Source organism: Myxine glutinosa, chromosome 5 (assembly GCF_964187855.1).
Source record: "Myxine glutinosa chromosome 5, kmMyxGlut1.1, whole genome shotgun sequence".
Lineage (NCBI taxonomy): Eukaryota > Metazoa > Chordata > Myxini > Myxiniformes > Myxinidae > Myxine > Myxine glutinosa.
In genome coordinates, this window is record NC_136265.1 from 167,320,285 (window position 1) to 167,345,982 (window position 25,698).

At 44.9% G+C, this 25,698-nt stretch overlaps 2 protein-coding genes across 12 annotated transcripts in view; one reads left to right on the top strand and one right to left on the bottom strand.

Moving 5' to 3' along the window:
* Positions 1-4,135: 4,135 nt before the first annotated feature.
* LOC144892419 (uncharacterized) overlaps positions 4,136-25,698 on the top strand; it is a 748,105-nt gene continuing 726,542 nt past the window's right edge. The window contains exon 1 of the mRNA XM_078779044.1: positions 4,136-6,716. Within this exon, the coding sequence (XP_078635170.1) occupies positions 4,141-6,716 (2,576 nt within the window). The 5' untranslated portion in view covers positions 4,136-4,140. The remainder of the gene's footprint in view (positions 6,717-25,698) is intronic.
* Positions 11,908-25,698, bottom strand: part of LOC137426760 (uncharacterized) — a 45,892-nt gene continuing 32,101 nt past the window's right edge. For 4 of the 11 annotated variants that reach the window (XM_078779033.1, XM_078779031.1, XM_078779032.1 and 1 more), the window contains one exon: positions 15,134-15,975. In XM_078779033.1, the coding sequence (XP_078635159.1) occupies positions 15,281-15,975 (695 nt within the window). In that variant the 3' untranslated portion in view covers positions 15,134-15,280. Of the gene's footprint in view, positions 12,387-15,133; positions 15,976-25,698 lie in introns of those variants that run through there. The other 7 variants (XM_078779038.1, XM_078779037.1, XM_078779035.1 and 4 more) reach the window with 4 other exon arrangements.

Here is a 25,698-nt window from a genome sequence, read left to right on the forward strand (position 1 = left end):
CAGGATGTGATTTTCCCTCCATAATTTTCCCTTAGGTTTTGCTGTAAAAACAACTGCCGACAAAGGCCGAGCAAACAGGTTCCCGAACTAAGCTCCGCCTCCAGGACCTAATAAGGAAAAAGGCCACGCCCCCAGAGTGATGTGATGGGGAGGTGGGAAAGACCCGGCAGGCCATGCCCCTGAAGGTCATGATTGGCCGAGAGGAACATGGGGTGAGTTGGAAAGAGCTTCGCCATTGGTCGGTGGGAGGTCATCTAGAAGCTTCTGGAAGGGAAGAAAAAAAGATTGCATCTCTCTTGGTCCTGGTGAAGAAGCTTGGCCATTTTTGTGTGCTTTTGAAGAGAGCGTTTTTCTGTGACGATCGTTAAGGACATTCGATGATTGTTGGCGCAAGGGAGCTGGAGGCCACGCTGTCCTCCCGAACAGTGGTGAACACTGAGAGAGCCGTCTTGGTTGCTCGCTTCATGGCTCGGTGCGCTCACGTTGTCGGCCGGCGCCATATTGGTCGCTCAGGCATGGGAAGCGTTGGACTTGGCCACCACTGCCGACCTCACCAAACTATCTCGTTGGACAAGCTAAGTGCCGGCTAAAGGGGTTTTACTTAATTTTATCTTTCCCCTGTGTGTCCGTTTTTGAGTCAGAATGTGAGGATCCTCAACGTAGACATTAGTTTTTACCTCACCTTTCATTTTCACCCCTTGCATTATTTTCATTAAATAATTATTTGTTGAATTTCCTGTCGTGTTTCTTTGTTCGTGGGTTCGGAAATAAATCCATGTATTTCATCAGGTAAACGTCTCACAGTCTCCATCTCGCACGCGTCACCACCGCCAATAATTCGGGAGTTTGCCTCGGGAGTAAAAACACGTTTGGCCATTCGTCAACCAGTGGTCTTAATCGCTGGTGACGCGACAATATTCTACAGGGTGGAACAGAATTTGCAGATTGGATTACTGAATTGGTTCACCAATCAAAAACCTAGAAGCATCTGGTTTAATTGGATTTCACAAGTATTGTGCTTTGCACGACATCTTTCTTCTTTGTCTGAGCAGGATATCTCAAAAAGTTATGGACGAGAAGTTATTTGGATGAAACTTAGTGAAAAACATCTGGTCTGCTGGATCTCAGAATACATTTCCTGATAAAACACCAGGACCATGAGTGACAAATCCAATCGATCGGCTGTCTCTCAGATTTTGCTCATGAATTATTTCACAGTTGACATTTCCATTGGTGAGGATTCAATTACTCGCAGATAATGATCGGCAGATTTCTTTAATGTCTTGGCATCCTGGAGTGGAACTCAGTCCACCCAGGAATGGAGGAGGATGTGTCGCCAATTACTTTGGTTGTATAGCATAATTTGTCTCCTCGATGATAGAGCCTTCTTCAGTATTGCCATAGCATTTGTCATGAGCTTCCTGACATAATGTGGAGAGGTTGCTGCCATATTTAAAGACGATACTCTTCAATCTGACCAATGGAGGGTTTCAAAGACTCAGTGCCATTCTTTTGCGATTCCCCTTCTAGACAGACAAATGGACTCTGCAATACGAGCTTGAATAATCATACCGTGGGTAGGGTCGGTCGTACCCCGTTCGGAGAGGGTCAAATCTCAGAAGTCAATATTGTCCAAAACAAGAACGGTGAGCATGCTTTTAGTAAATCCCTGGGGAATGCTATCCTACCTTTCCCAGAATCTAAATTCTGTCAAACAAGTCTCTAAGTCAATTATTGCGTCTACTGATGCACAATGGCCTCACTTATTTGAACCACATTCGGTGATATAACGGTTAGAGTGTCCGCTCTGAGTCTGGGAGGTTAGCGGTTAAACTCAGCCCTGGCCGAGTCACACCAAAGACTTTTAAAATGGTACATGCTGCTTCCTTGCTTGCCACAACATTTAATAAATATCACCGCAAAGCAGGCGTAGCCCCTCAGCCCATGCATGGTGAAAGGAAGCATTGATGATAATTTGTCATTTGAAGCGAAGTTGTATACCGAGTAGGATTTTGCAGTAAAGAAATTTCATGGTAGTGGCGATGTGTGGATATAATTATTGAACAGAATTGAACCGTGGCGGCCATATTGAAAAACGCAGTGCGCCCACGAACCTTCCTCTACTCAACCCCAACACACACTGCAAACATGGATTTAATCGGACAAGCCGTTCTGCTCAAAATTGACAGAAACCAATTTCCAGATGGCTACCGTGGCGGCCATATTGAAAATCGCAGCGCGCCCATTTTCGAAAGGAACCTTCCTCTACTCAACCTAAATACACACTGCACAAATGGATTTAATCGGACAAGCCGTTCTGCTCGAAATTGATGGAAACCAATTTCAAGATGGCTACCGTGGCGGCCATATTGAAATCGCAGCACGCCCATTTTCGAAAGGCACCTTCCTCTACTCAACCCCAACACACACTGCAAACATGGATTTAATCGGACAAGCCGTTCTCTTTGAAATTGACGGAAACCAAAAGTTGACGGACGCCCGGACGACAATACCCCTTAGCCCAATTTGGGCTGAGGGGTGAAAAGGACAGCACACAAACAACCATACGTTCCCAACCAACGCACAGGCTTTGATGGGTCCAGTCGCTTTCTCTTATGTTGAAGTTCCTCGAAAGGATACTTAGTTCAACGAGTTGAGTAAATGGGTGTACAAGTCCACTTTTCACTATCTGTAGTCTAGTGCATAAAGCACTAAAGACAGTTTTCTAGTCATGACAAACCGATTGTTGTTGCATGGGCACTGCCATTTTACATGTTCTGTGTGACACAAACAATGTAGTCTAGTAGGAAGACTAGGTCCCCCTGCACCCCCCGGAGATATACTTCTAATCAGTGTTTCTAGATTGGAAAAAATGTGTAGAAAATGACTAGCTATGGCCCCAAGCTGAAAAAATGTCCCACATACCATTTTTATGCAAATTACTGCTGCCATTATCAAAAAAACGATTTTTGACATATCTCAGCCAATATTGCAGATAATTGAAAAATGAAGGTGTCTAGACCCATGTTTTGAAGGGCATAGATCATGATAGAACTATTCATAACATGATTACATGTGTCTATGGTATACTAGTATGCATATTAATGCTGTAATTACAAAATAATCAGTTTTACAAATGATAAGGATACGTTAATACTGCAGATAACTTAACATGGTACATAAGGGGTCTAAACCCAGGTATTTTCAAGGTTAAATGTCAACAAGATGCTCCTGAGTCTTGCATAGGGGCGGGACATTGGCAGTAACATTGGTACCACTCAACTTTTCTTCCCACCATTGACTTTGTATTGCGAGAGATTTTCACTTGCTTATTTAAAGGTTTCTCACCCAGCCCACGTAAAATCTACCAACTCCTGCTGTTAACTCCCAAACATATTTTTTTATGTTATCCAATCACAGTGCAGAAATGACAGACTAGAGATCCAAATTAGTGCTGCTATAGCTGCCATTTTACATTTCCATCCATGTAACATGCGCGCTCGCGCGCTCGTATCAATTGGTAATGTCGCGCGCTCGTATCAATTGGTAACGTTGATGTTATTGAATACCTCAGTTGAAAGTTCAGTCTTCCATTCCATCTGTGTGTTGTTCTTGGTATTCATCCTCCAATCTAGCCAGGTAAGATGCTAACTATAATGTTACTCACACTCTTGACTTCAGTTTCTGCATGAAATCATAAACAGGCAGAATAACAGCTGAGCCAGCTAGCACCATGTTAGCTAACGTTAAAGCTAGCCTCATCTATGTACAGTATGTTCCTAATGTCGGTGTAACTTAAACTTTTGTTAATGCCAAACATGAGACATATCTGTTGACTTCTGTATATGAATTGAACCAGAAAGAGGCACGACAGCTGAGCTAGCTACAGTAACTTAGCACAATGTTTCATTGGCCTAGATAGCTAACGTTAGTGTGGAAGAATTTAGATGTTTTAGCTATTAGCACTTTTGATGCCACTAAACATGGTTTAGTCAGCTAAAAAGTACCCTAGTGTAGAACATGACTCAGAACCTCTGTTACCTCACTGAAAACTCAGAGCCTCCTTTCACAGGCACTTTTAACATCATTCGTGATTTCTTATTTGTCATTTAACAGTGATGGTAGACATCGACAGCAAGCATGCCCAAAAGAAAACGGAGTGTAGAACCTGCAGCCCAAAGCTCTCCTCCTACATGCATCCTTCATGTACCATCCATGTCTGATCATGGGGATTTCACGCCCCTCCGTAAAATTAAAGGATCTGCTTCAGAAAAACTGCAACTGCTTCAAAAGATCCGGGATAGCCGTCTCAACCAACCGCATGACTCCCCATGTCGTATGCAATCAGTATGTGATCAGATCCCGGCAACTCTTCCTGATGACCTAGAAAGAGTAGGATATCACAGCAAGTGTTATAAGCACTTTGTCCGCCACTTTCATCGTCTGGGAGATGATACAGAACCAGGGCCATCAACCTCATCATGGCATCACTCTCCTCGTAAACCAGGAGGTTCTGCTGAACCCATCTTCCCGCCAGAGTGTATATTTTGTGAGAAAGTTGAGACCAAAGATGCTCATCGCAATACTGAGAGGCCTACAACCTTCCCATCCTTTAAAAACAAAGAAAATGCATGGGAGCAAATCGAAACACGGGCTGAGAAAATGGGTCTCTATCGACTCCATCGAAAGGTGAAAAACAAAGACCTCTTTGCATGTGAGGCCAAACACCATCCGTCATGTTTTAAAGCTTTCCGCACAGCATTCTACAACTATGAGCGTGCGATTCACAGAGCCGAAGCACCAAAGGAGCAGGCTTGCATGTCAGCCGCCCATGAAAAGGCATTCAACTCAGTACTGGAACACATTCAAACCCAGGTCATCCAGCAGAATAAAGTTCTACAGCTTTCTTCCTTGCGCTTGCTCTATGTCGAGGAACTGAAACTGAATGGATATGAGAACTCAAATTATCGGTCAGAGAAACTACTGAAACGCCTACAGAATGACCCAATCAAGGAGCATATCCACTTCACGAAGGTTGATCATGACAAATGTGATGTCATTTCTTTCTGGCTTGTGCACAGCTCAAACATAACAGTTTCCAATGCTCTCGCACGAGCATTCACACTCGGAAGCACAAACAAGAACCAAAATGTTGCCCTCCAACTTCGCCAGGGTATTCTACAGGCTTTCAGAGAGTGTAAAGACCAACCATGGCCACCAACAGCTGAAGACATGGAGCTCAATCCTGAAGACATCCTACCTCCAGACCTTGTCCGCTTTCTCAGCGTGCTAATGACTGGCAAGGAGGGCATCGAGACAGAAAAGGTGAAGCGTCTGGTCTTCTCCATTGGACAAGATCTGTGCCGTGCAGTGTCAGATGGAAAATGGAAGTTACCAAAGCACATTCTCCTCTGTGTGACTGTAAGGCACCTGTTCCGAAGCAAACAGCTCACCACAATACTACACAGGCTTGGACACTCTGAGAGCTACGATTTCGCCTTGGAGTTGGAAACTGCTCTCGCCAAGGTCCTGGATGAAGTCTCAACTTATCGTACACCACAAATTGTGACAGGAGAGGGCAACCTTGTATTCCACTGTGAGTGGGACAACTTGAATAAAACCACTACCAGTGTGCACGGCAGCAACATTGTAAACAGTGCTGGAGGAATCATGGTGCAGGAGGTCAAGCCCGGGTTCGAGAGCAGCAAGGACCGAATGCTACCTACCATCAATAGGTCACAACAGCGTAGCCTGAAGGTCGACACACCAAAAACTCTCCCACCCTTGCACTTTACTCGCGTTGGCCCGAAGTTCCCTGAAGGCTCATCATTCACACCGCCAGCAGAGAATGACACAGTCTATGCCACTACGATGCAAGAGTACTACATCTGGCTCTTCATCAGATACATCGGAAGCTGTGGCCTGCAGCCTGTGCCTGGGCTAGGGGGTTTCACCTCTGCAACTGGTTCTCCCCCACCCAGCAAATCAACAGTCGACTACTGCACGCCTATCCACCAACCGATCACAGACAACGCAGTTGTTCGTGAGCTACTGAAGCGTTCCGAGGCAGCAACTGCTGAGGTGGGTCAGAGATGGGTCCTGAATACATTTGATCTGGGTGTCTGCATGAAAGCCCTTCCCATCATCTGGCGCTGGCCAAATGAATTTGCTAGTCATGTAGTAACGATTGGACCCTTCCACACATCCATGAACTACATCGGGATGCTCACTGGACACAAGATGCGTGGTTCTGGATATGCAGAGATTCTCTTTGAGGCACAACTAGTAACAAGTGGATCTCTCAAAGGTGTTCTCAGTGGAAAGGCCTACGCAAAGTCCCTCTTTTGCCTCAAAACAGTGTGTGAGGCAATGGAGAGGCTGTTGATGGAGAGATTCACTGAGGAGGAGAACATCATGATCTCTGACCCTGCTGTGCTTCTCAGAATGACCCAGTCTTGCAACCGAGAGCACCTCGATGAAGCCCTCAAAGACCCCTCAACTCTACTCCTCATCAAAAAGTACCATGCCTTTGAGGAAAAGGTGCGCAAGGGCCACCTGGGGAAGACAGCTGCCTTCTGGATGTCGTTCATTACCCACTGCCATCTTGTCTTCATGCTCCTCCACTCTGTGAAGACCAACAACCTCCAGCTGTTTCACAAGTGTAACGGAGAGATGGCAGATATCTTCTTCGCCTTTGACGGACACAACTACTCCAGGTTTGTGTAGCATACATGGTAAAATGTATAACCATCACTGAGTAGATTTTAATTGATACTTGGGTTCATGTATTATGAGAGGAGCTATTCCAATAAATGTCTACAGTATTTCCCTCTCTGTACTTTACAGATATCTGTAAACCTTATGAGGAGCAAGGATGGATAAGGACTGATGAAGGACTGTTGAAACCAATGTGGTCCAGTGGTCCCATCCTACCAACCTCACTGGTGGATCTTCTGAACACAGGAGAGCACGAAGAGGAGGAGGAAGAGGAAGGAGAAGAAGAGTTTGACTCTGACGATTTCGATGAAAATGATGATGACTGACTCAGTGTAGAATCACTAATGCTAATGATGTTTATCTAAAACAAGCAAGAGAAGAGTGGTCACATTGAGTGCTAGGACTATTTTGACAGTTGTAATATTTAGAAAAATAAAACTTTGTGTTAACGTCTGTGTAGACGGACCTTAATATGAGTCTATTATTTCGTAAAACTGTGATTATTTTGTAAATAAAGCACTAATTAGCATACTAGTATACCATAGACACATGTAATCATGTTATGAATAGTTCTATCATGATCTATGCCCTTCAAAACATGGGTCTAGACACCTTCATTTTTCAATTATCTGCAATATTGGCTGAGATATGTCAAAAATCGTTTTTTTGATAATGGCAGCAGTAATTTGCATAAAAATGGTATGTGGGACATTTTTTCAGCTTGGGGCCATAGCTAGTCATTTTCTACACATTTTTTCCAATCTAGAAACACTGATTAGAAGTATATCTCCGGGGGGTGCAGGGGGACCTAGTCTTCCTACTAGACTAATGTGATTGGTCAAGATTCAAAATTAGTGGTCTCCACTCATACTTCCACTATTCAAATAGTCTCTGACCTAAAAGCCTATACAACTTCTAAACTGGCAGAAATCGAGAGTTAAACTTTGCGTGTGTGCTAGATCTTATCCCATTCTTTCATTACTATTGTTACATCCGCCACCGAAAGTGCACGGAGGTTATGTTTTCACCTGTCTGTTTGTGAACAGGATAACTCAAAATGTTGTTGATGGATTCGGATAAAATTTGGTGGAGAGGTTGGGTATGTTACAATAATGAAATGATTACATTTTGGTGAAGATCCAGATACGATAATTCATAAAGCGATTCTTCACCATTGAGAGATGGGGCCAAAAACGATACCAGTCGTGGCCAAAAATATTGGCACCCTTGCACTTTTTTCAAATAATGCACCATTTCTTCCAGAAAATTGTTGAAATTAAAAAATATTTTGGTATCCACATATGTATTTCTTTGGTTTGCAGTGGAACAAAACAAAAAAAAGCTGAAAAAATTACTAAATCTTAGCTTATTCCACACAGAAATCCTAAAATGGCCCGGACAATATTGTTACGTTTGGGGGACGTGGGGGTGGGGGGGTGGAGGTAGGCAATAAATACCTTAGTCCAGGTAGAAGTGTATAGATTACCATGCTCCGTATGTCATGAAGAAGAAGAAACCTGAAACTTAAGTCAGTTTCGTGTGTTCGGATTAAGTGTGACGTGTGGCCATACGGAGGGTGGCTCTCATGCTATGTAGCTTAGGGAATAAGAATAAATCCCCCCCTGTTTTTCATACCTCTTGTAATCTCACTTTTGTGGTTATAATAAATCAGCCTGCGATAAGACGAGGGCTGTCAGGAAATGAACTCAGGCACATAAAACACCGACAAGCCCGACATATACCCAGCACATTTGCCGATCGGCAAAAGGAGGCCCCACCCCGAAGGGAATGATTGGTCATGGTCATGGACTGAAGTGGTGGTGCTCGGGGATTGGTTCGAGTGTGACATCAGCAAAAAGAGGGGAGGGTGTGTTTCCCCTCTCTTTTCTCTCTCTCTCTCTCTCTTGGTCCCGGCTTTGGTCGTGGGCAGTCATGTTTTGTCTCAAGTGTGCTCGTGAGAACTTGTGGAGCTTGGGAAACCTTTGCAACATCGGAGGAGGGGGTGTTGGTTAACGGTGGTGCTCTTCGGAGATGGAGGAGATAGCGAGCAAACCAAAGGAGGCTGTCCTGTCTGCTTGCCTCACGCCGGCGGCTGGCTACGGGCATGAATCCGTGCCATCTTGTGTGCTTCCCACGTGGGGTGGTTATACCGCGAGCAAACCAAAGGAGGTGTTTGTGGAGCGAGATAACCAAAGGAGGATGGTCGCGGATACGACCATCAAACTCCTAAAAGCCTCGTAGACCAGAGCTGAGTGCTGGCCGATACAAATACAAAGAACATTATTTTATTTCTTTAGCATTACCTTGTGTTGTATATGAGTCTGTATGGGGGCGCTCCATTTAGGACTTTATTTTATCATGCATCATTAATTGGTTACCAACATTTGTTCAATAAAGCCGGCATTTTTTATACATTTTACTTCTGTGTGGTTTGAGTTAATTTATTCAGGTGCGGAAAAGTCGGGTGGAAGCCATTCAGGTAAGTTCGTCATCCTCCTTTCCACCGTGTGTACAGAATACCGTCATTTTGGATTGAACGCCTGGGAGTAAAGCTCGTTTGGTCATCCGTGTCACCCTGCGGTGTTCACTCCAGGGTAGTCACACGACAATATTATTGGCACCTTTTAGAACTTGTTATAATTAGATTTCAAGCAGGTGAGTCTCCTTTACTTTGGAATTGAACTCACCTGTGGTGAGTTGCAGGTGCCTGCAATATACAAATCACTCATTCAATCACTCAACTCAACCTGCAATATACACTCACGACTCTAGTCGTAGTCAACGTGTGGCCCTGAATGGGTTTCTCTCATCTCCTCTTCCTGTTCAGGCTGGAGTTCCCCAAGGCAGTGTTCTGGGCCCTGTGCTTTTTCTGGTCTTCATCAATGATCTCTCTGACTCTCTTGAAAATCCTCTCTATCCCTTTGCTGACGACTCTACTCTCTGTCGCTCCATTCTTCATCCCTCAGATCGGCAGTCTGCAGCCTCCTCACTCTCTGCAGACCTTGACAAAATCACAGACTGGGCAAACAAGTGGAACTTGTCTTTCAATCCTGACAAATCTCACACTCTTACGATGTCTCTCCGAAAAGACCGACTGGACAACCCTCCCATCCACTTTCTGAATAATCCTCTCCAAGAAGTTCTGTCACTCAAGCTTTTGGGTCTCACTATCTGCCATGATCTTTCCTGGAAAAACCACATTTCAAATCTGGCCTCCAAAGCCAGTCGCCGACTGGGCATCCTCCGTCGTGCGAAGTCCTTCCTTGGCACACCTGAGCTCCTCACCACATACAAGGCTTTCATCCGCAGCTCAATGGAATACTGCTCTCCCCTCTGGGCTGGTGCTCCTGCCTCACACCTAGCTCGCCTTCACGCTGTTGAAACCAAAGCATTCAGAATCATTGGAATCTCCCGTGATGAAGCTAACTCCAAGGGCCTCTCACTCACTCACCGCAGGCAGGTTGGTGGTCTTTCCGTCTTCTACCGACTCCTCTCTGGCCTTGCCCCCCCAGCTCTCTCTGGGCTCTGTCCCGCAAATATTCCTACAGGTCGCACAAGATCTGCCTGCAACCCTCTTTTGGTTAAACTGCCAAAATCAAGACTCTCTGCTCACCTTCACTCCTTCATTCCTCTTTTTTCCCGCCTCTGGAACAAACTCCCTTACTCTCTTCAATCCCACTCCACCCTCCAAGTCTTTAAAACAGCTGTTCACCACCATCTCTTATCTTCCCCCATCCAAAACCTTGATCTTTTCTACCCCCGCTAATTTCACACCAATTCCACTTTTTGAAATACCAACTTTTGTCCTGGAAGTCCTTGGTGTCCTTGTGCTTTATACTTCTCCCTCCCCCCCCCCCCCTTCCCACGCCTCCTCCCCCCGGGCCCTCTCCCTTCCACACATCTCCCTGCTCTCGGATGTTGTGTGTGTGTGCTTCCCCTTTTCTCCCCATCTTGTCTTCCGCTCCCTCTTTTTGTGTATTTTGTTTGTCTGGTCGATTTGTTTGTGAAGTTAATGTTAGCTCTTTCACGAGCCTCGATTCAGTATACAAAAAAAAAAAAAAAAAACCAGTTTGAATAGAGAAAAGGAGTCATTCCGCTGTTTTGTATCACTGTGTGTACATGAGCATGGAGAAAAGAAAGAAAACCAGAGAGACCAAATTAGAGCTTTTTGGTAAAGCACATCATCTCTATGTTTACAGAAAACAAAATGAAACCTTCAAAGAAAAGAACACCTTCCCTACAGTCAAACATGGAGGAGGTTCAGTGATGTTTTGGGGTTGCTGTGCTGCCTCTGGTACTGTGTGCTTTGAATGTGTGCATGGCATCATGAAATCAGGAGATTGCCATGGCATTTTGGAGCGCAATGTTAAACCCAGTATCAGAAAACTGGGTCTCCGTCAAAGGTCACGGGCCTTCCAGCAGGATAATGACCCCAACCACACTTCAAAAAGCACCCAGGAATGGTTCAAGACAAAACGCTGGACTGTTCTGAAGTGGCCAGCAATGATTCCAGATCTAAATCCCATTGAACACCTGTGGGGAGATCTGAAAACAGCAGTTGGGAGAAGGCTCCACAAGAATAGTGGGTCAAACTGCCAGTGGAGAGGTGTAGGAAGCTCATTCATGGCTATAGGAAGCGCTTGACTGCAGTTATTTTGTCCAAAGGACATGCTACCAAATATTATTCTTGGGTGTCAATAATTTTGTCAATGCCATTTCTTTTCATTTTCTGATTTAAAAGGAAATATTAAGTTCTGAATCAAAAACAAAGGTTCTGTAATATTAACAGTGAAATAAAGAATTGTGGAGACTAAATACTTTTGTCAATTTCAACTTGTGTTTGGAGAAAATTGTGAGTTATTTGAAAAAAAGTGCAAGGGTGCTAATATTTTTGGCCATAACTGAATATAGCATGATATCTCAAAGAGTTGTGGATGGATTATGACAAAACTAGGGGGGTGGGGGGAGTGAGTTGGTTAGGCGACAAGAACAAGCTGATTCGATTTTCGTTCATGTCTGGATACAGATCTGGCCTATCTGTGGGACACAAAACGTAAATTGTTCAGCCAGGCGGAGATATGCGCTCCACCGAGTGACGTTCTAGTCAACATTGCAGACCTTCTGACCTTGAAACGGAACTGAACAATAAATTGACTCAACTTGCAGCCTATATGGAAAGCAGCTTTTACAAATTGTGCCACAACATTTTATTGAGTGCATTTACTCCATCAGTGTGCACCAGGCTTTACCATTCAGTAATATGCAGGAACACTTACAAAAATGAAGTTTAAAAAATAGAACAAAATAGTTTTTCTCAGCATATAATGAAGCATCCACAATTTTCTATGTCCTCTAACAACCCGTTGATTCACAGCAATCCATAATTGATCAATTGTTTTACTTTAAGGAGTGCACAATTGATGCTGGCAACATCACTACCAACCCTGCTGCATTATACACAGAAAGTATTTCATAGAAATGGAATAGAGCTTACAGCACCAATTTACATATAAGGCTTACCCTTCTTGAACCCGTAATTGTACCACGTACTTTTTCCAAATAATTTCCTGCAATTTTCCAATGCTGCAATTAGGACAGTATTTGAGGTATCATTTAGTCTTTCCTCGATGAGACAGTTTGTCAAGCCATTCTCCTGTAATATGCATCTTCTGTTTGATAAAACACGGGGGGGATAAAACAAACCAAAAAATAATAATTAACAAACAGCAAATGCAAAAAGGTTCATGTCAGAGTTTTCACTTCATCTTCCTTTGTGTCCCTAAATGTTTAAAATACATCACAAGCATTTCAGAGCCAGTGACCCACAGAGGCAAAACATGGCTGCCTTTATAGAAAGTCCTGGGAAATTCATTGAGACTGCATTTGTTAATTTAAAGGTGGTTTAATTTTTAATTTAAGCATGTTGAAATGATAAAATTGATAATCAAAAATTTCACCAGACTGAGTGTGCCGTTCTCCGAGTGCCGTTCTCAGAGTTCCGTTCTCAGAGTTCCGTTCTCAGAGTTCCGTTCTCAGAGTTCCGTTCTCAGAGTTCCGTTCTCAGAGTTCCGTTCTCAGAGTTCCGTTCTCAGAGTTCCGTTCTCAGAGTGCCGTTCTCAGAGTGCCGTTCTCAGAGTGCCGTTCTCAGAGTTCCGTTCTCAGAGTTCCGTTCTCAGAGTGCCGTTCTCTGAGTTCCGTTCTCAGAGTTCCGTTCTCAGAGTTCCGTTCTCAGAGTTCCGTTCTCTGAGTGGCGTTCTCAGAGTTCTGTTCTCAGAGTTCCGTTCTCAGAGTTCCGTTCTCTGAGTTCCGTTCTCAGAGTTCCGTTCTCAGAGTGCCGTTCTCAGAGTTCCGTTCTCTGAGTTCCGTTCTCAGAGTTCCGTTCTCAGAGTTCCGTTCTCAGAGTGCCGTTCTCTGAGTTCCGTTCTCAGAGTTCCGTTCTCTGAGTTCCGTTCTCTGAGTTCCGTTCGCTGAGTTCCGTTCTCAGAGTGCCGTTCTCAGAGTTCCGTTCTCAGAGTTCCGTTCTCAGAGTTCCGTTCTCAGAGTTCCGTTCTCTGAGTGCCGTTCTCTGAGTGCCGTTCTCAGAGTTCCGTTCTCAGAGTTCCGTTCTCAGAGTTCCGTTCTCAGAGTGCCGTTCTCAGAGTGCCGTTCTCAGAGTTCCGTTCTCAGAGTTCCGTTCTCAGAGTTCCGTTCTCAGAGTTCCGTTCTCAGAGTTCCGTTCTCAGAGTTCCGTTCTCAGAGTTCCGTTCTCAGAGTTCCGTTCTCAGAGTTCCGTTCTCAGAGTTCCGTTCTCAGAGTGCCGTTCTCAGAGTGCCGTTCTCAGAGTGCCGTTCTCCGAGTGCCGTTCTCAGAGTTCCGTTCTCAGAGTTCCGTTCTCAGAGTTCCGTTCTCAGAGTTCCGTTCTCAGAGTTCCGTTCTCAGAGTTCCGTTCTCAGAGTTCCGTTCTCAGAGTTCCGTTCTCAGAGTTCCGTTCTCAGAGTGCCGTTCTCCGAGTGCCGTTCTCAGAGTTCCGTTCTCCGAGTGCCGTTCTCCGAGTGCCGTTTTAGTTTACATCATGTGTCGATATAAAAAAAGTGAGCTGGTATAATGCTTGTTTGCATAAAACGTAGGAATATTTCTTCATCTTCACAAAAAGCCATGAGAATGTTGGTTTGCAAAACATTTAAAAAATTTCACATAAAAATCCAAATATTCTGTTTTCGGTGAACTACTTCTTCACCAAAATGCCTCATTTTGTGAGATAAAAATCAAAAAGATAAAAAGTGGAATACAGCCCAAAGGAAATCGAAAGCAACCACCTGAGGTAAAAAAAGAATAATACAATTTTCACAATGTAACCTTTTTGAAGCATGCAATGCTCCCTCACCTGAATGATCAAAAATTAGAAATACAAAGGTTGCAGTACATCCTTAGAACGCTGTTGGTTTCGATATAGAATGGACAAGCGTTACGCCTAGGTCCCCCGTCGGTGAAGTGATGTGAGTTGACAAAGTGGAAGACGCAGAAAACATGCTATGATATGATATTTCGCTCACAAGGTTCAGACATACATGGAGGCGGCCATCTTGGATTTTGATGTGGCGACCCAATTTTCAATGGCGTTCGTCCTTATGCCTAGATACACCCACACACCAGATTAGAAGTTGGTACTTCGCTTATTTTTCAAGATATTCATCTCACAAGGTTCAGACATACATGGCGGCGGCCATCTTGGATTTTGACGTGGCGACCCAATTTTAAACAGCCTTCTTGCTTGTGCCTAGATACACCCACACACCAAATTAGAAGTTGGTACTTTGCTTATTTTTCAAGATATTTCGCTCACTAGGTTCAGACATATATATGGTGGCGGCCATCTTGGATTTTGACATGGCGACCCAATTTTCAATAGCGTTCGTCCTTATGCCGAGATACACCCACACACCAAATTAGAAGTTGGTACTTCGCTTATTTTTCAGGATATTCATCTCACAAGGTTCAGACATACATGGCGGCGGTCATCTTGGAATTTGACGTGGCGACCCAATTTTCAATAGCGTTCGTCCTTATGCCGAGATACACCCACACACCAGATTAGAAGTTGGTACTTCGCTTATTTTTCAAGATATTCATCTCACAAGGTTCAGACATATATGGCATCAGACATACATGGCGGCGGCCATCTTGGATTTTGACGTGGGTTGCACCCACACACCAAATTTGAATGCGGCCCTTCGCTTACGCACACACGCACGCAAACACGCACGCCCGCACGGACGGACGGACGGACGGACGGACACACGGACGGAGGGGAAAGCCATAGTCCCCCTTTCGCTACGCTGTGCGACGGGGGACAAAAACTAGACTAGGTTTCATTGTGCGTTGGCAGACCGGTAGGACAATGAATGGAATCGACAGAACGTTGAGATGAGTATGCCAAACGCCGAAGGAAGCAAAGATGAGCTGACGTTTCAGAAAGTTGGATTTGGAAATTCTTCATTGGAGTAAAAAAGAAAAAGAAAAAGAGGGCGTCAGCTGTACTTTGATAAATGTCCAGTTGATTGCATTCATTGCTGGTAAAGTTTTGTCAAGTCTGATGACATTTCAGATGTGTTTTAACATTCGATTTTTGACGAAAGGTTTTCCCACAAATATAGCACTCGAACGGGCGCTCACCCGTGTGTATCCTCATGTGAGATTTAACCGTTGTAATTTGAGAAAAGCATTTCCCACAAACAGAGCACTTGTACGGACGCTCGCCCGTGTGAATCCGCATGTGTGACGTCAAATGTCCAGACTGAGTAAACGCCTTCCCACAAACAGAGCACTCGTACCGGCGCTCTCCCGTGTGAATTCTCATGTGTGATGTGACGTGTGCCGATTGAGTGAACGCCTTCCCACATACTGTACACTCAAACTGGCGCTCCCCGGTGTGAATCGGCATGTGAGACTTGAGATTACCCAGTTTCGTGAATGGCTTACTACATATTGGACACCTGTACTGACGTTTTCCAGTATGTATTCGCACGTGGCTCTGAAGCAAATGAAAACTTTGAAACGCTTTTCCACATTCGGAGCACTTGAATGTCAAAGCCCCTGCATGAATCGTCATGTGCTTCTCAAGAGTACACGACTCGATAAACGCCTTTCCACAGGTCGAGCACTTGTAAGGACGCTCCCTCCTGTGCCGTCTCTCCATGTGCAGCTGCAGAGCACCCTCGGTGAGGAACAACTGTGAGCACGTTGGGCAGGAGAAAAACTTTGAATGCTCCGATGGTCCTTCTGTGATGAAAAGCAACAAGGCACCGTTTCTCATACAAGGGAAATGCATACTTACAGTAAATAAAAAAAATAGAAGTGAACAAGAAGAAAAAGATATAAAATGTCATAGCCCCCGTGGTTTTAGCAGTTTTGCTGTACGGAGTTAAAGGCCGTCAGGCGGCCATCTTTGGTCAGATTACAAAACACAATGTTCTGCATAGGTATGCTCTAATGTATCATCTTTGTGCCACGTTTGAACAAAATTGGTCCATACATGTCCGAAAAATGGTTGGGGACACGTTTAAGTAGGGATGTCCCCGTTCTCCACTGTTGCTGTGCTTCCCTCTCTCCCCCTCTTGTCTCCTGCTCCCTTTATTATACGTTTTATGTGCGTTTCTGCTTCTATTTTTTATGTGTTCGCTCTTACACGAGCCACGACGTCGTATAAAATAACACTAATCGGCCATCTTGGATCTGATCTCGGGAAAAAAATGACGCGCATATGTAACCCATCATTCATAATCTGTGTGCCAAGTTTGAAGAAGACCGGTAAATGCATGTCCGAGAAAAGGTTGAGGACGTGTTCAATATTGGGTTTTTTTTACAACTAAAATGGCCACCAGTCTACCAGTCGGCCATCTTTGATCAGATCACAAAATAAAGTGAGGTGAACGTGTATGCCATCACGTACCCTGTTTGTGCCAATATTGAACAGAATAAGACCATGTATGTTCAATAAATGTTTGGGGAAGGGTTTAAGTAACAAAATGGCCGACAGTCGGCCATTTTGGATCTGATCTCGAAAGAAGATGATGTGCATATGTAAGCCATCATTCGTTATCTTTTTGCCGAGTTTGAACAACAGCGGTATATGCATGTCCGAGAAATGGTTGAGAACGTGTACAACATCGCGTTTTTTTAACAACTACAATGGCTGCCAGTGAACCATATTTGATTGCATCGCGAAACAAAATGATGTGCATATGTATTCGATCATGTATTGTTGTTTTACCTCGTATGAACAAAATCGATCCGTACATCTCCGACATGTGGTTGCGGACACAAGCATACACAGATGGATGGATGAGACCCAATGCATAAGACCCTGTTTCGGACCGGGTCCAATGGGGGCTAATAAACTGAGCGCAGGCAGCATATGTGATGAAACATAAATGGGATTTGGACATTAGGCTAAGATTCATATCCATAATCGGGGTTCTTGGTGAAAGCAAGTAACAGGCTATTTTTACCGTCTATTGTGTAAATTGCTACCGCCTCGTGATTTTCAAGAAACATCTCTCAAAAGCATTTTTCTTTTACTTCTGTAATCTGGTAAAATAATGCAATCAAAGACTTCTAATTCTGGCAAGAAAATTGGGGAACCTGCCACAACAGATTGTATCAATGCTTGCTGAACTGGATTACCTTGATCAATGTTACTTTTTCACATTTTGATGTGTTACAGCCTGAATTTAAAATGGATTAAATGTAATTGTTTTGTCACTGATCCACACAAAATACCCTATAATGACAAAGTGAAAACATGTTTTTAGAAATTTTTACAAACTTATTGAAAATGAAATACATAAATATCTAATTTACATAAGTATTCAGCCCCCTGAGTCAATAGTTTGTAAAAGCACCTATGGCAGCAGTTAGTGCTTCGAGTATTCTTGGGTATATCAGTTTTGCGCATTCTGAATTTGGGGAGTTACTCCCATTCTTCCTTGCAGATTTGCTCAACCTCTATCAAGTTGGATAGGGAGCACCAGTGAACAGCAATCTTCAAGTCTTTCCACAGATTTTCAATGGGAATCAAGTCTTGGCTTTGGCTGGGCCACGCAAGGACTTTCACGTTCATATTCTGAAGCCATTCGAGTGTTGCTTTGGCTGTATGGTTGGGGTCATTGTCCTGTTTGAACGTAAATCTTCACCACAGTCTAAGGTCTTTTGCATTCTGAAGCAGATTATCCTGAAGGATTTGCCTGTATTTGGCTCCATTCATTGTTCCCTCTATCCTTACAAGTTTCCCAGTCCCTGCCGCTGAAAAGCATCCCCATAGCATGATGCTGCCACCACCCTGCTTCATGGTAGGGATGTTGTTAGATGGGTGATGAGCAGTGCTCTGTTTCCACCAGATGTAGTGCTTTGCATCCAGGCCAAAGAGCTCAATTTTCGTCTCATCATACCACATAATCTTTTGCCTCATGCTATGTCTTTCATGTGCCATTTTGCAAACTTCAGGCGTGCCGTCATGTGCCTTTTTCTCAGGAGTGGCTTCTGTCTAGCCACTCATGCATAAAACCTAAATTTGTGAAGTGCTGCAGAGACTGTTGTCCTTCCAGCAGGTTCTCTTTCAGACAAGGAGCTCTGTAGTTCTGTCAGAGTGGTCATTGGGTTCTTGGTCACCTCCCCGACCAAGGTCCTTTTTTCTCGGTTGCTCACTTCGGTCGGACGGCCAGCTCTAGGAAGAGTCTGGGTAGTTTCATATTCTTTCCATTTCCTAATGATGGAGCTCGTTGTGCTCTTGAGAAGTTTTACCACTCTAGAAATTGTTTTATACCCTTCCCCAGATCTATGCCTCTTCACAATTCTATCTTGGAGTGCTATGGACAGTTCCTTGGACTTAATGGCAGAGTTTCTCAGCCGTGGGACCTGTATAGAAAGGTGCGTTTGTTTCTAAATCATGTCCAATAAATTGAATTGGCCGCAGGTGAAATCCAATCAAGTTGTAGAGACATCTCAAGGATGATCAAAATTAATTGGTTGCAAATGAGCTATATTTGGAGCGTCATAGGAAAGGGGTTGAATACTTTTGTTGACTTAAGACATTTTAGCTTTTAATTTTAAATTAATTGCCATAAATTTGGAAGAAAAAAAATTCCACTTTGATATTGAGCCTTTTTCTGAGGGTGTAGCAAATAGGATTCCACTTTGACATTATTATGTGTAGATCAGTGACAAAATAAATCTCATTTTAATCCATTTTTGAATTCAGGCCGCAACAACAAAATGCGAAAAATGTGAAGGGGTGCGAATACTTTCTGAAAGCACTGCATACTGACCATATTATGTCAGAATTAAATTATTTACAAGTGTGAGTGGAAAAAACTGTATTGATCATTTTATTTGGTCAAACGTGCTAAATAAGGAAAATTTAAATCCACATTAAGACCTTATAAAAGTTCTATTTTACCTTCCAAATTGCTCAAAATGCAGGAGGTTCAGGGGGGCATCGCCCCCATGGGCCTCCCGACGTCGTTCTGCCCCTGGACCCCGCAGGCCTAGGCGGCCCCCAGACTCCCGGTCTTGTTCAGAGTTACCTCCTATTCAAACTAAATTGGGTCCTATCCCAAAAAGAACCCTGCATGTACTGTATGTTTTCGACACTAGTCCTATTCTACCATGCTTCATGATGGGAACCACATGGTACGGTTTTCACTGCAAGAAAGTCAAGTGCTGCACTTGTATTTTGGTTCGTCGTCAAGGCAAAATGATATTTACAGAACTAGAAGTGTTTATGTACTTCACAGCAGCTTTGGACACGGTGCTGTGGATGATCACGAGCTTATGCACACTGGTGTATCATGTGTGTGTCTGTATTGACATTAATAATAGTAATTGTGATATTAACGAACTATATAACTCAAGTTGGGTCAATTTACGATGACCAGATTCATTCTGAGGACCGTCGGGATCAACTACGGAATCGCATCGGACTCCAGTAGCAAATATTCAATGTTTTTAATTGTTTATCTGATATGGCCTGTATTTACGTGTGGCTTAGTATAATCATCATCAAATATCATCTATGTCTGCTAAATCGGTTTCTTCGCTGGAGTTAACAATCCTGGATGGGTGGTCATTCTGACACAGGATACTATTGAAATTTGGCCAGGATGTCGGCGATGACTCTCCTCCTCTTCAAGGACACCGTTGGATCTTTAACAACCACCAACTAAGCTGGCAGATGGAACACCCATGTTACATGCCTATCTGAGGGACGACACACACATTGATGAATCGCCCTGCCTGCGAAACATCAAAACATCCGTTTATAGCTGTGTGAAGATTCAAACCCACGCTTGACTGCTCAGAGGAGTGTGTGTACCTCGATGCTATCCTGCCAGCCCGATCTTGGTGTGAAAAACATTGTGACATATATATATATATATACCGTATCTACATAATTTATTTAAATACACAAATATGTGAACTCCCATGCTCTTCCAGTCAGAGAAAGCTGCATAAAGCAACCACGAACAGCGACACAAGGTGAGTGAGCGCTTCGCCGTTTCAAACTCTACCCGAGTTGCTCTGCATTTGCGGACATTCACAAGCTGTACAGTGTACATACATGAGAATAACCAATGCTACATGCAGGACCGGCCCTAAATCAAGGGACGCCCCAGACAAGGGACATCTTTAGCGCCCCCTCCCCGTTAGTTCAATGCTTTAATACCTTATTGAGGGGGGAATGAGGATAGGCAGTGGTGAGGGGGGAATAAGGGTAGGCAGTGGTGAGGGGGGAATGAGGGTAGGCAGTGGTGAGGGGAAATGAGGGTAGGCAGTGGTGAGGGGGGAATGAGGGTAGGCAGTGGTGAGGGGGGAATGAGGATAGGCAGTGGTGAGGGGGGAATGAGGGTAGGCAGTGGTGAGGAGGGAATGAGGATAGGCAGTGGTGAGGGGGGAATGAGGGTAGGCAGTGGTGAGGGGGTAATGAGGGTAGGCAGTGGTGAGGGGAAATGAGGGTAGGCAGTGGTGAGGAGGGAATGAGGGTAGGCAGTGGTGAGGGGGAAATGAGGGTAGGCAGTGGTGAGGGGGGAATGAGGATAGGCAGTGGTGAGGGGGGAATGAGGGTAGGCAGTGGTGAGGGGGGAATGAGGGTAGGCAGTGGTGAGGGGGAAATGAGGGTAGGCAGTGGTGAGGGGGAAATGAGGGTAGGCAGTGGTGAGGGGGGAATGAGGGTAGGCAGTGGTGAAGGGGTAGCAAGTGTAGGCAGTGGTGAGGGTGTAGCAATGAGGCCAGGGAGCCAGTTTTTGTGAGCAATGAAACTATTAAATATGTAGATTCTTCATTCTGCAGGGAATATCTCAAATATCGAGTTCTGTGCAGTTTTGAAGGAGCAGGAGGTAAGGACATTGAAGGAAATTTAAATTACATCGTATCGAGTGACGGTAGGAAGACAATGGTTGTCGTACACCTAAATGCAAACTATGTAGGGCAAGACTGCCATACGATTTGGAGAATAGGTGCAGGATATTTGGCAAGCATGGTTATGGTTTTGTGGTACTCTGGTATTCGGGTTAGGGCCGGCTGGTATCCACCCAAGATTTGGAACAAACAACATGCATTTTAAGGCAATTTTCCCTGCTAGAGCAGGGGTTAGCCTTGCGGTCCCCATGACAATCTTCTCCATTTTGCCCTATTTTCTGCATCTCTCCTTGTTAACCCCCTTGCCCGCATTTCTTCTTCCACCATCTTTAGCCAAGTCTTTCTCGGTCTTCCCCGTCCTCTACTTCCTTCTACATTAACTTCCATCACTCTTCTCAACCAGTCACTTTCATCCTTCCTCAATACATGACCAAACCATCTCAACCTGTTCCTCTTCACAGCATCAATCACAGGCAATATTCCCATCATCTTTCGCAATTCATCATTTGTCCTCCTCTCTCTCAACGATACTCCGCACATCCATCGAACCATTCGCATTTCCACCCTTTCCAGCCTTCGTTGCTGCTCTACGTTCATTACCCATGTCTCGCTCCCATAAATCATAACACTTCTCACACATGCAGCATACACCTTTCCCTTCAGCTTCAGCGACACTCTCCTCCTCATCAGCACGCCACTCAGTTCCCGAAACTTCTTCCATGCACATCTCACTCGAGCAACCGTTGCCGAGTCTGATCCACCTTCTCCATTCAGCATGTCTCCGAGGTAGCAAAATGTTTTCACACCTTCCAGCTTCACGCCATCTCCAAGATCCAACTCAACATTTCCTCCATCTGCAGCTCCCTCTGCGCACACCTTACATTTGAATGTAGCTGCCACACTGGTTAATGACCCTCTCAGACCACTACATTTTTGATGAACCCACTCAGCGCACATTGTACACTGAATGGAGTTCACTCCGACACCCTTCCTGCACACAGCACACGGCCACTTCCCAGTTCTTTCCACCTCACCACATGCTTTACCACTTGCCATCACCTTTGTCTTTCCGATATTCACCTTCAGACCTTTTGTCTCCATACATTCCTTCCACTTGTTCATCTTTTCCTTCAGTCCATCCATACTTTCCGCAATCAACACCAGATCATCTGCATACAACTCCCACGGTAAACCCTCCTTTACGTTCTGAGCCAGCACCTCCATCACAGCTACAAATAGTAGTGGACTTAGTACCGACCCCTGATGCACTCCCACCTTCACCTCAAACTCACCACTGTTCCCGTCCTTCGTCCTTACAGCTGTGCGTGCTCTTTTGTACATTGCCATCACTACTCTGATCAACCATTCCTCCACTCCTAACTTCCTCAATGCCCATGTCAATACTTTGCGTGGAACCCTATCGAATGCTTTCTCCAGATCAACAAACCCAAAAAACAACTTCATCCTCTTATCCATGTACTTCTCCTGCAACTGCCTCACAATGAAAAGCGCATCTGTCGTTCCTCTTCCTGGCATAAATCCAAACTGCATTTCGTCGATCTTCACTTTCTTCCTTATCCTCCTTTCCAACACCCTTTCCAATACCTTCATTCCATGCTCCAATAACTTTATCGCTCGGTACGAGCCACACTCCAGAGGGTCACCTTTCCCCTTGTATAGAGGGACGAGGGTACTCAGTTCCCAATCCACTGGAATGCGGCCTTCTTTCACCACCAGATTACAGATCTCTGTCATTCTCTTCACACCCCAACTTCCTGCTGCCTTCAACATATCTCCCACAACTCCCGTCGGCCCTCCCGCTTTTCCACTCTTCATTGCTTTTATCGCTTTCTCAACTTCCTTCTCAGTTATCTTCTCTGCCGGTCCTAAAACTGGGTTACTCTCTATGTTGCCATCCCATTCATTCTCTGTATTCAACAGCATTTCCATATATCTTTTCCATCTTCCTTTAATTCCATCTGGGTCGACAACGATTTGTCCCACTTCATCCTTCAAGCAACTCACCCCCATCACATCACACCTCTCTTTCGCTATGTGCTTTGCAATCCTGAATACTGCTTTCTGACCCTCTTCCGAATCCAAGCGTTCTCCGAACATTTTCCTACATGCCTCCTGCGCCTTTGCTACCTCTTTCTTTGCAGCCTTCCTGGCTGCCTTATAACTTTCATACTCTGCTGTTTCTGCTCCCGTACCCTTCGCCTTCTGCCACTCTTTGAACTTCTTCCTCTTCTCGTCAATCCTCTTTCCAACTTCAACATCCCACCACCATGTTTCCGAGTGCCTCGGTGGTCCTTTTGTCCATCCACATACCTCACCAACGGCTCCCAACAGACTAGCTTTCATTGACATCCAACCACTTTCAAGCTCAACCACATCATCCTCTACCCTACTCAGCCTCTCTTTTAATGCCTCCCTTACTGTCACCTCTTTCAACCTCCACACCTTCATTCTCGGTTGGTACTTCACCCGCCGAGCTCTCCTCGCACCTTTCACCCTTATGTCGCAGACAACCAAGTGGTGCTGTGAAACAGCCTCCTCCCCCGGGATCACCTTTGTGTCCCGGAGGTGCCCCCTATCTCGCCTACGCACCATCAGGTAGTCAACGGTTGTCGTCGACCCACCTGACGTGTATGTAACAAGCTTATTGTCCTCTTTCTGGAACTGAGTATTACAAATCAACAAATCAGCTCCATCAGCAAACTCCAAAATCCTTTCACCTTCTCCATTTCTCACACCATATCCGTAACCCCCATGAACTCCCTCAAAACCGTCCATACTCCTTCCCACATGTCCATTTAGGTCTCCTCCCACCACAACAACTTCCTCATCTTTCACGTTTTCCATCAGCTTCTCTGTCGCACACCAGAACTTGTCCTTCTCTTCATCGCTTCGACCAACCTGTGGAGCATATCCCGAGATGACGTTCACCAAGAGCTTTCCAATCATCATTTTCACCATCATCAACCTATCACTCACTCTAGTCACACTCACCACACTGTCTACAAACTCCTCAGAAAACAGGACACCAACACCATTCACGCCCTCCAGGCACCCTTGCCACACAAACTTGTATTTCTGTCCCTGCCTACCCTTCACCATTCTCACACCACTTCCCTTCCATCTCGTCTCTTGCACACAACATATGTCCACTCTTCTTCTGACCAATACTTCCACCACTTCTCCTGGAAATGGAATAGAATTTATGAGTAGAGCCAACCTATGGCTGGAAGGATGATGTAGGGAGGAAGGTTTTGCATTAAGCAGTGCGAACTGAAAAATGGGGATGGATGTGACCTCCCCCCCCCCCCCATCCCACCAGCCCCTCCCCCACCCTCCGCATCCCCTACAAAAAATATTCAAAGTTTATTACTTCCACAACCGAAGGTGGACAGAGGTTACGTTTCCACCCCTGGTTGCCTGCAAGCAGGATATATCAAAAGGTAATGGACTGATTCTGACGAACCTGGTGGACAGGTTGTGTGTGTGGCAAGAACAAGTAGGACTACCCAAGTAGTTACTTGCTGGAAAGATGAGAAGCATCCTCACAGACCACAACATTTATCTCCATAATGCAAGATAAGTGAGATGTTTCATGAGAAGAAAAAATTAGGAATTTAAAATGACATTTCATCCCAATTAAAGCAGATACATTAATGCAGCACCACCACAGCACCACCACAGCACCACCACAGCGCCACCACAGCGCCACCACAGCACCACCACAGCACCACCACAGTGCCACCACAACGCCACCACAGCGCCACCACAGCACCACCACAGCGCCACCACAGCACCACCACAGCGCCACCACAGCACCACCACAGCGCCACCACATGACTCTGCCGTTAATGAGATGACCGTGCTTTGTCGAACATTATCTTTATATTTCCACAAATGGAGGTTTAAATTTTTTGTTTCAGATTCTGGATTTTCATCACATTCACTCCTGCATTTCATAATGAGAGGCTCACAGGGATGCAGCTCTGTACCAACGAGCATGATGGCTTGTTCGTTACCTGGCAGGCTCTCAACCCCCTGTGAAAATGCTCGGCTGTCGGGTGATGACCTAGTCTTGATTTGAGCCACACCCATAATCGCAGTTGGTGTTTAAGGTGTGAATGATGGAACAATGTGCGTTAGAGAAGTCAGAAAGCTGGGCTTGTGACCTGGGATACAAAAAAGGGCTTCGAAGTGGTGCACAGGAAGTCACTTCACTGTGCAATTGGTGTGATCAAACGATACATTCACCCAACATGAAAAGTTCATCACCCATGACGTTAAACCCACATTTAAAGAAATCTATGAATGCTGTTCATGGCACGGCATCTTCAAAGACACCAGGATGTTATTCAAACTTTGGCCTACTGCTTACACCATGATAAAGCTCAAAAACCATAAACTATTAACAATTCCTCCAGTAGGATAAGCAAACAGTAGTGCACACCTGTGGGCTGGAAAGGATGGCCTGCAGGTACGCACACTAGCCTGTAAGTTGTCTCGTCTGAGTTTGAATCCTAACCCAGCTAGAAACTGTCATCCTGGTGTTTCACAAGCAGGGTGATTCATCAA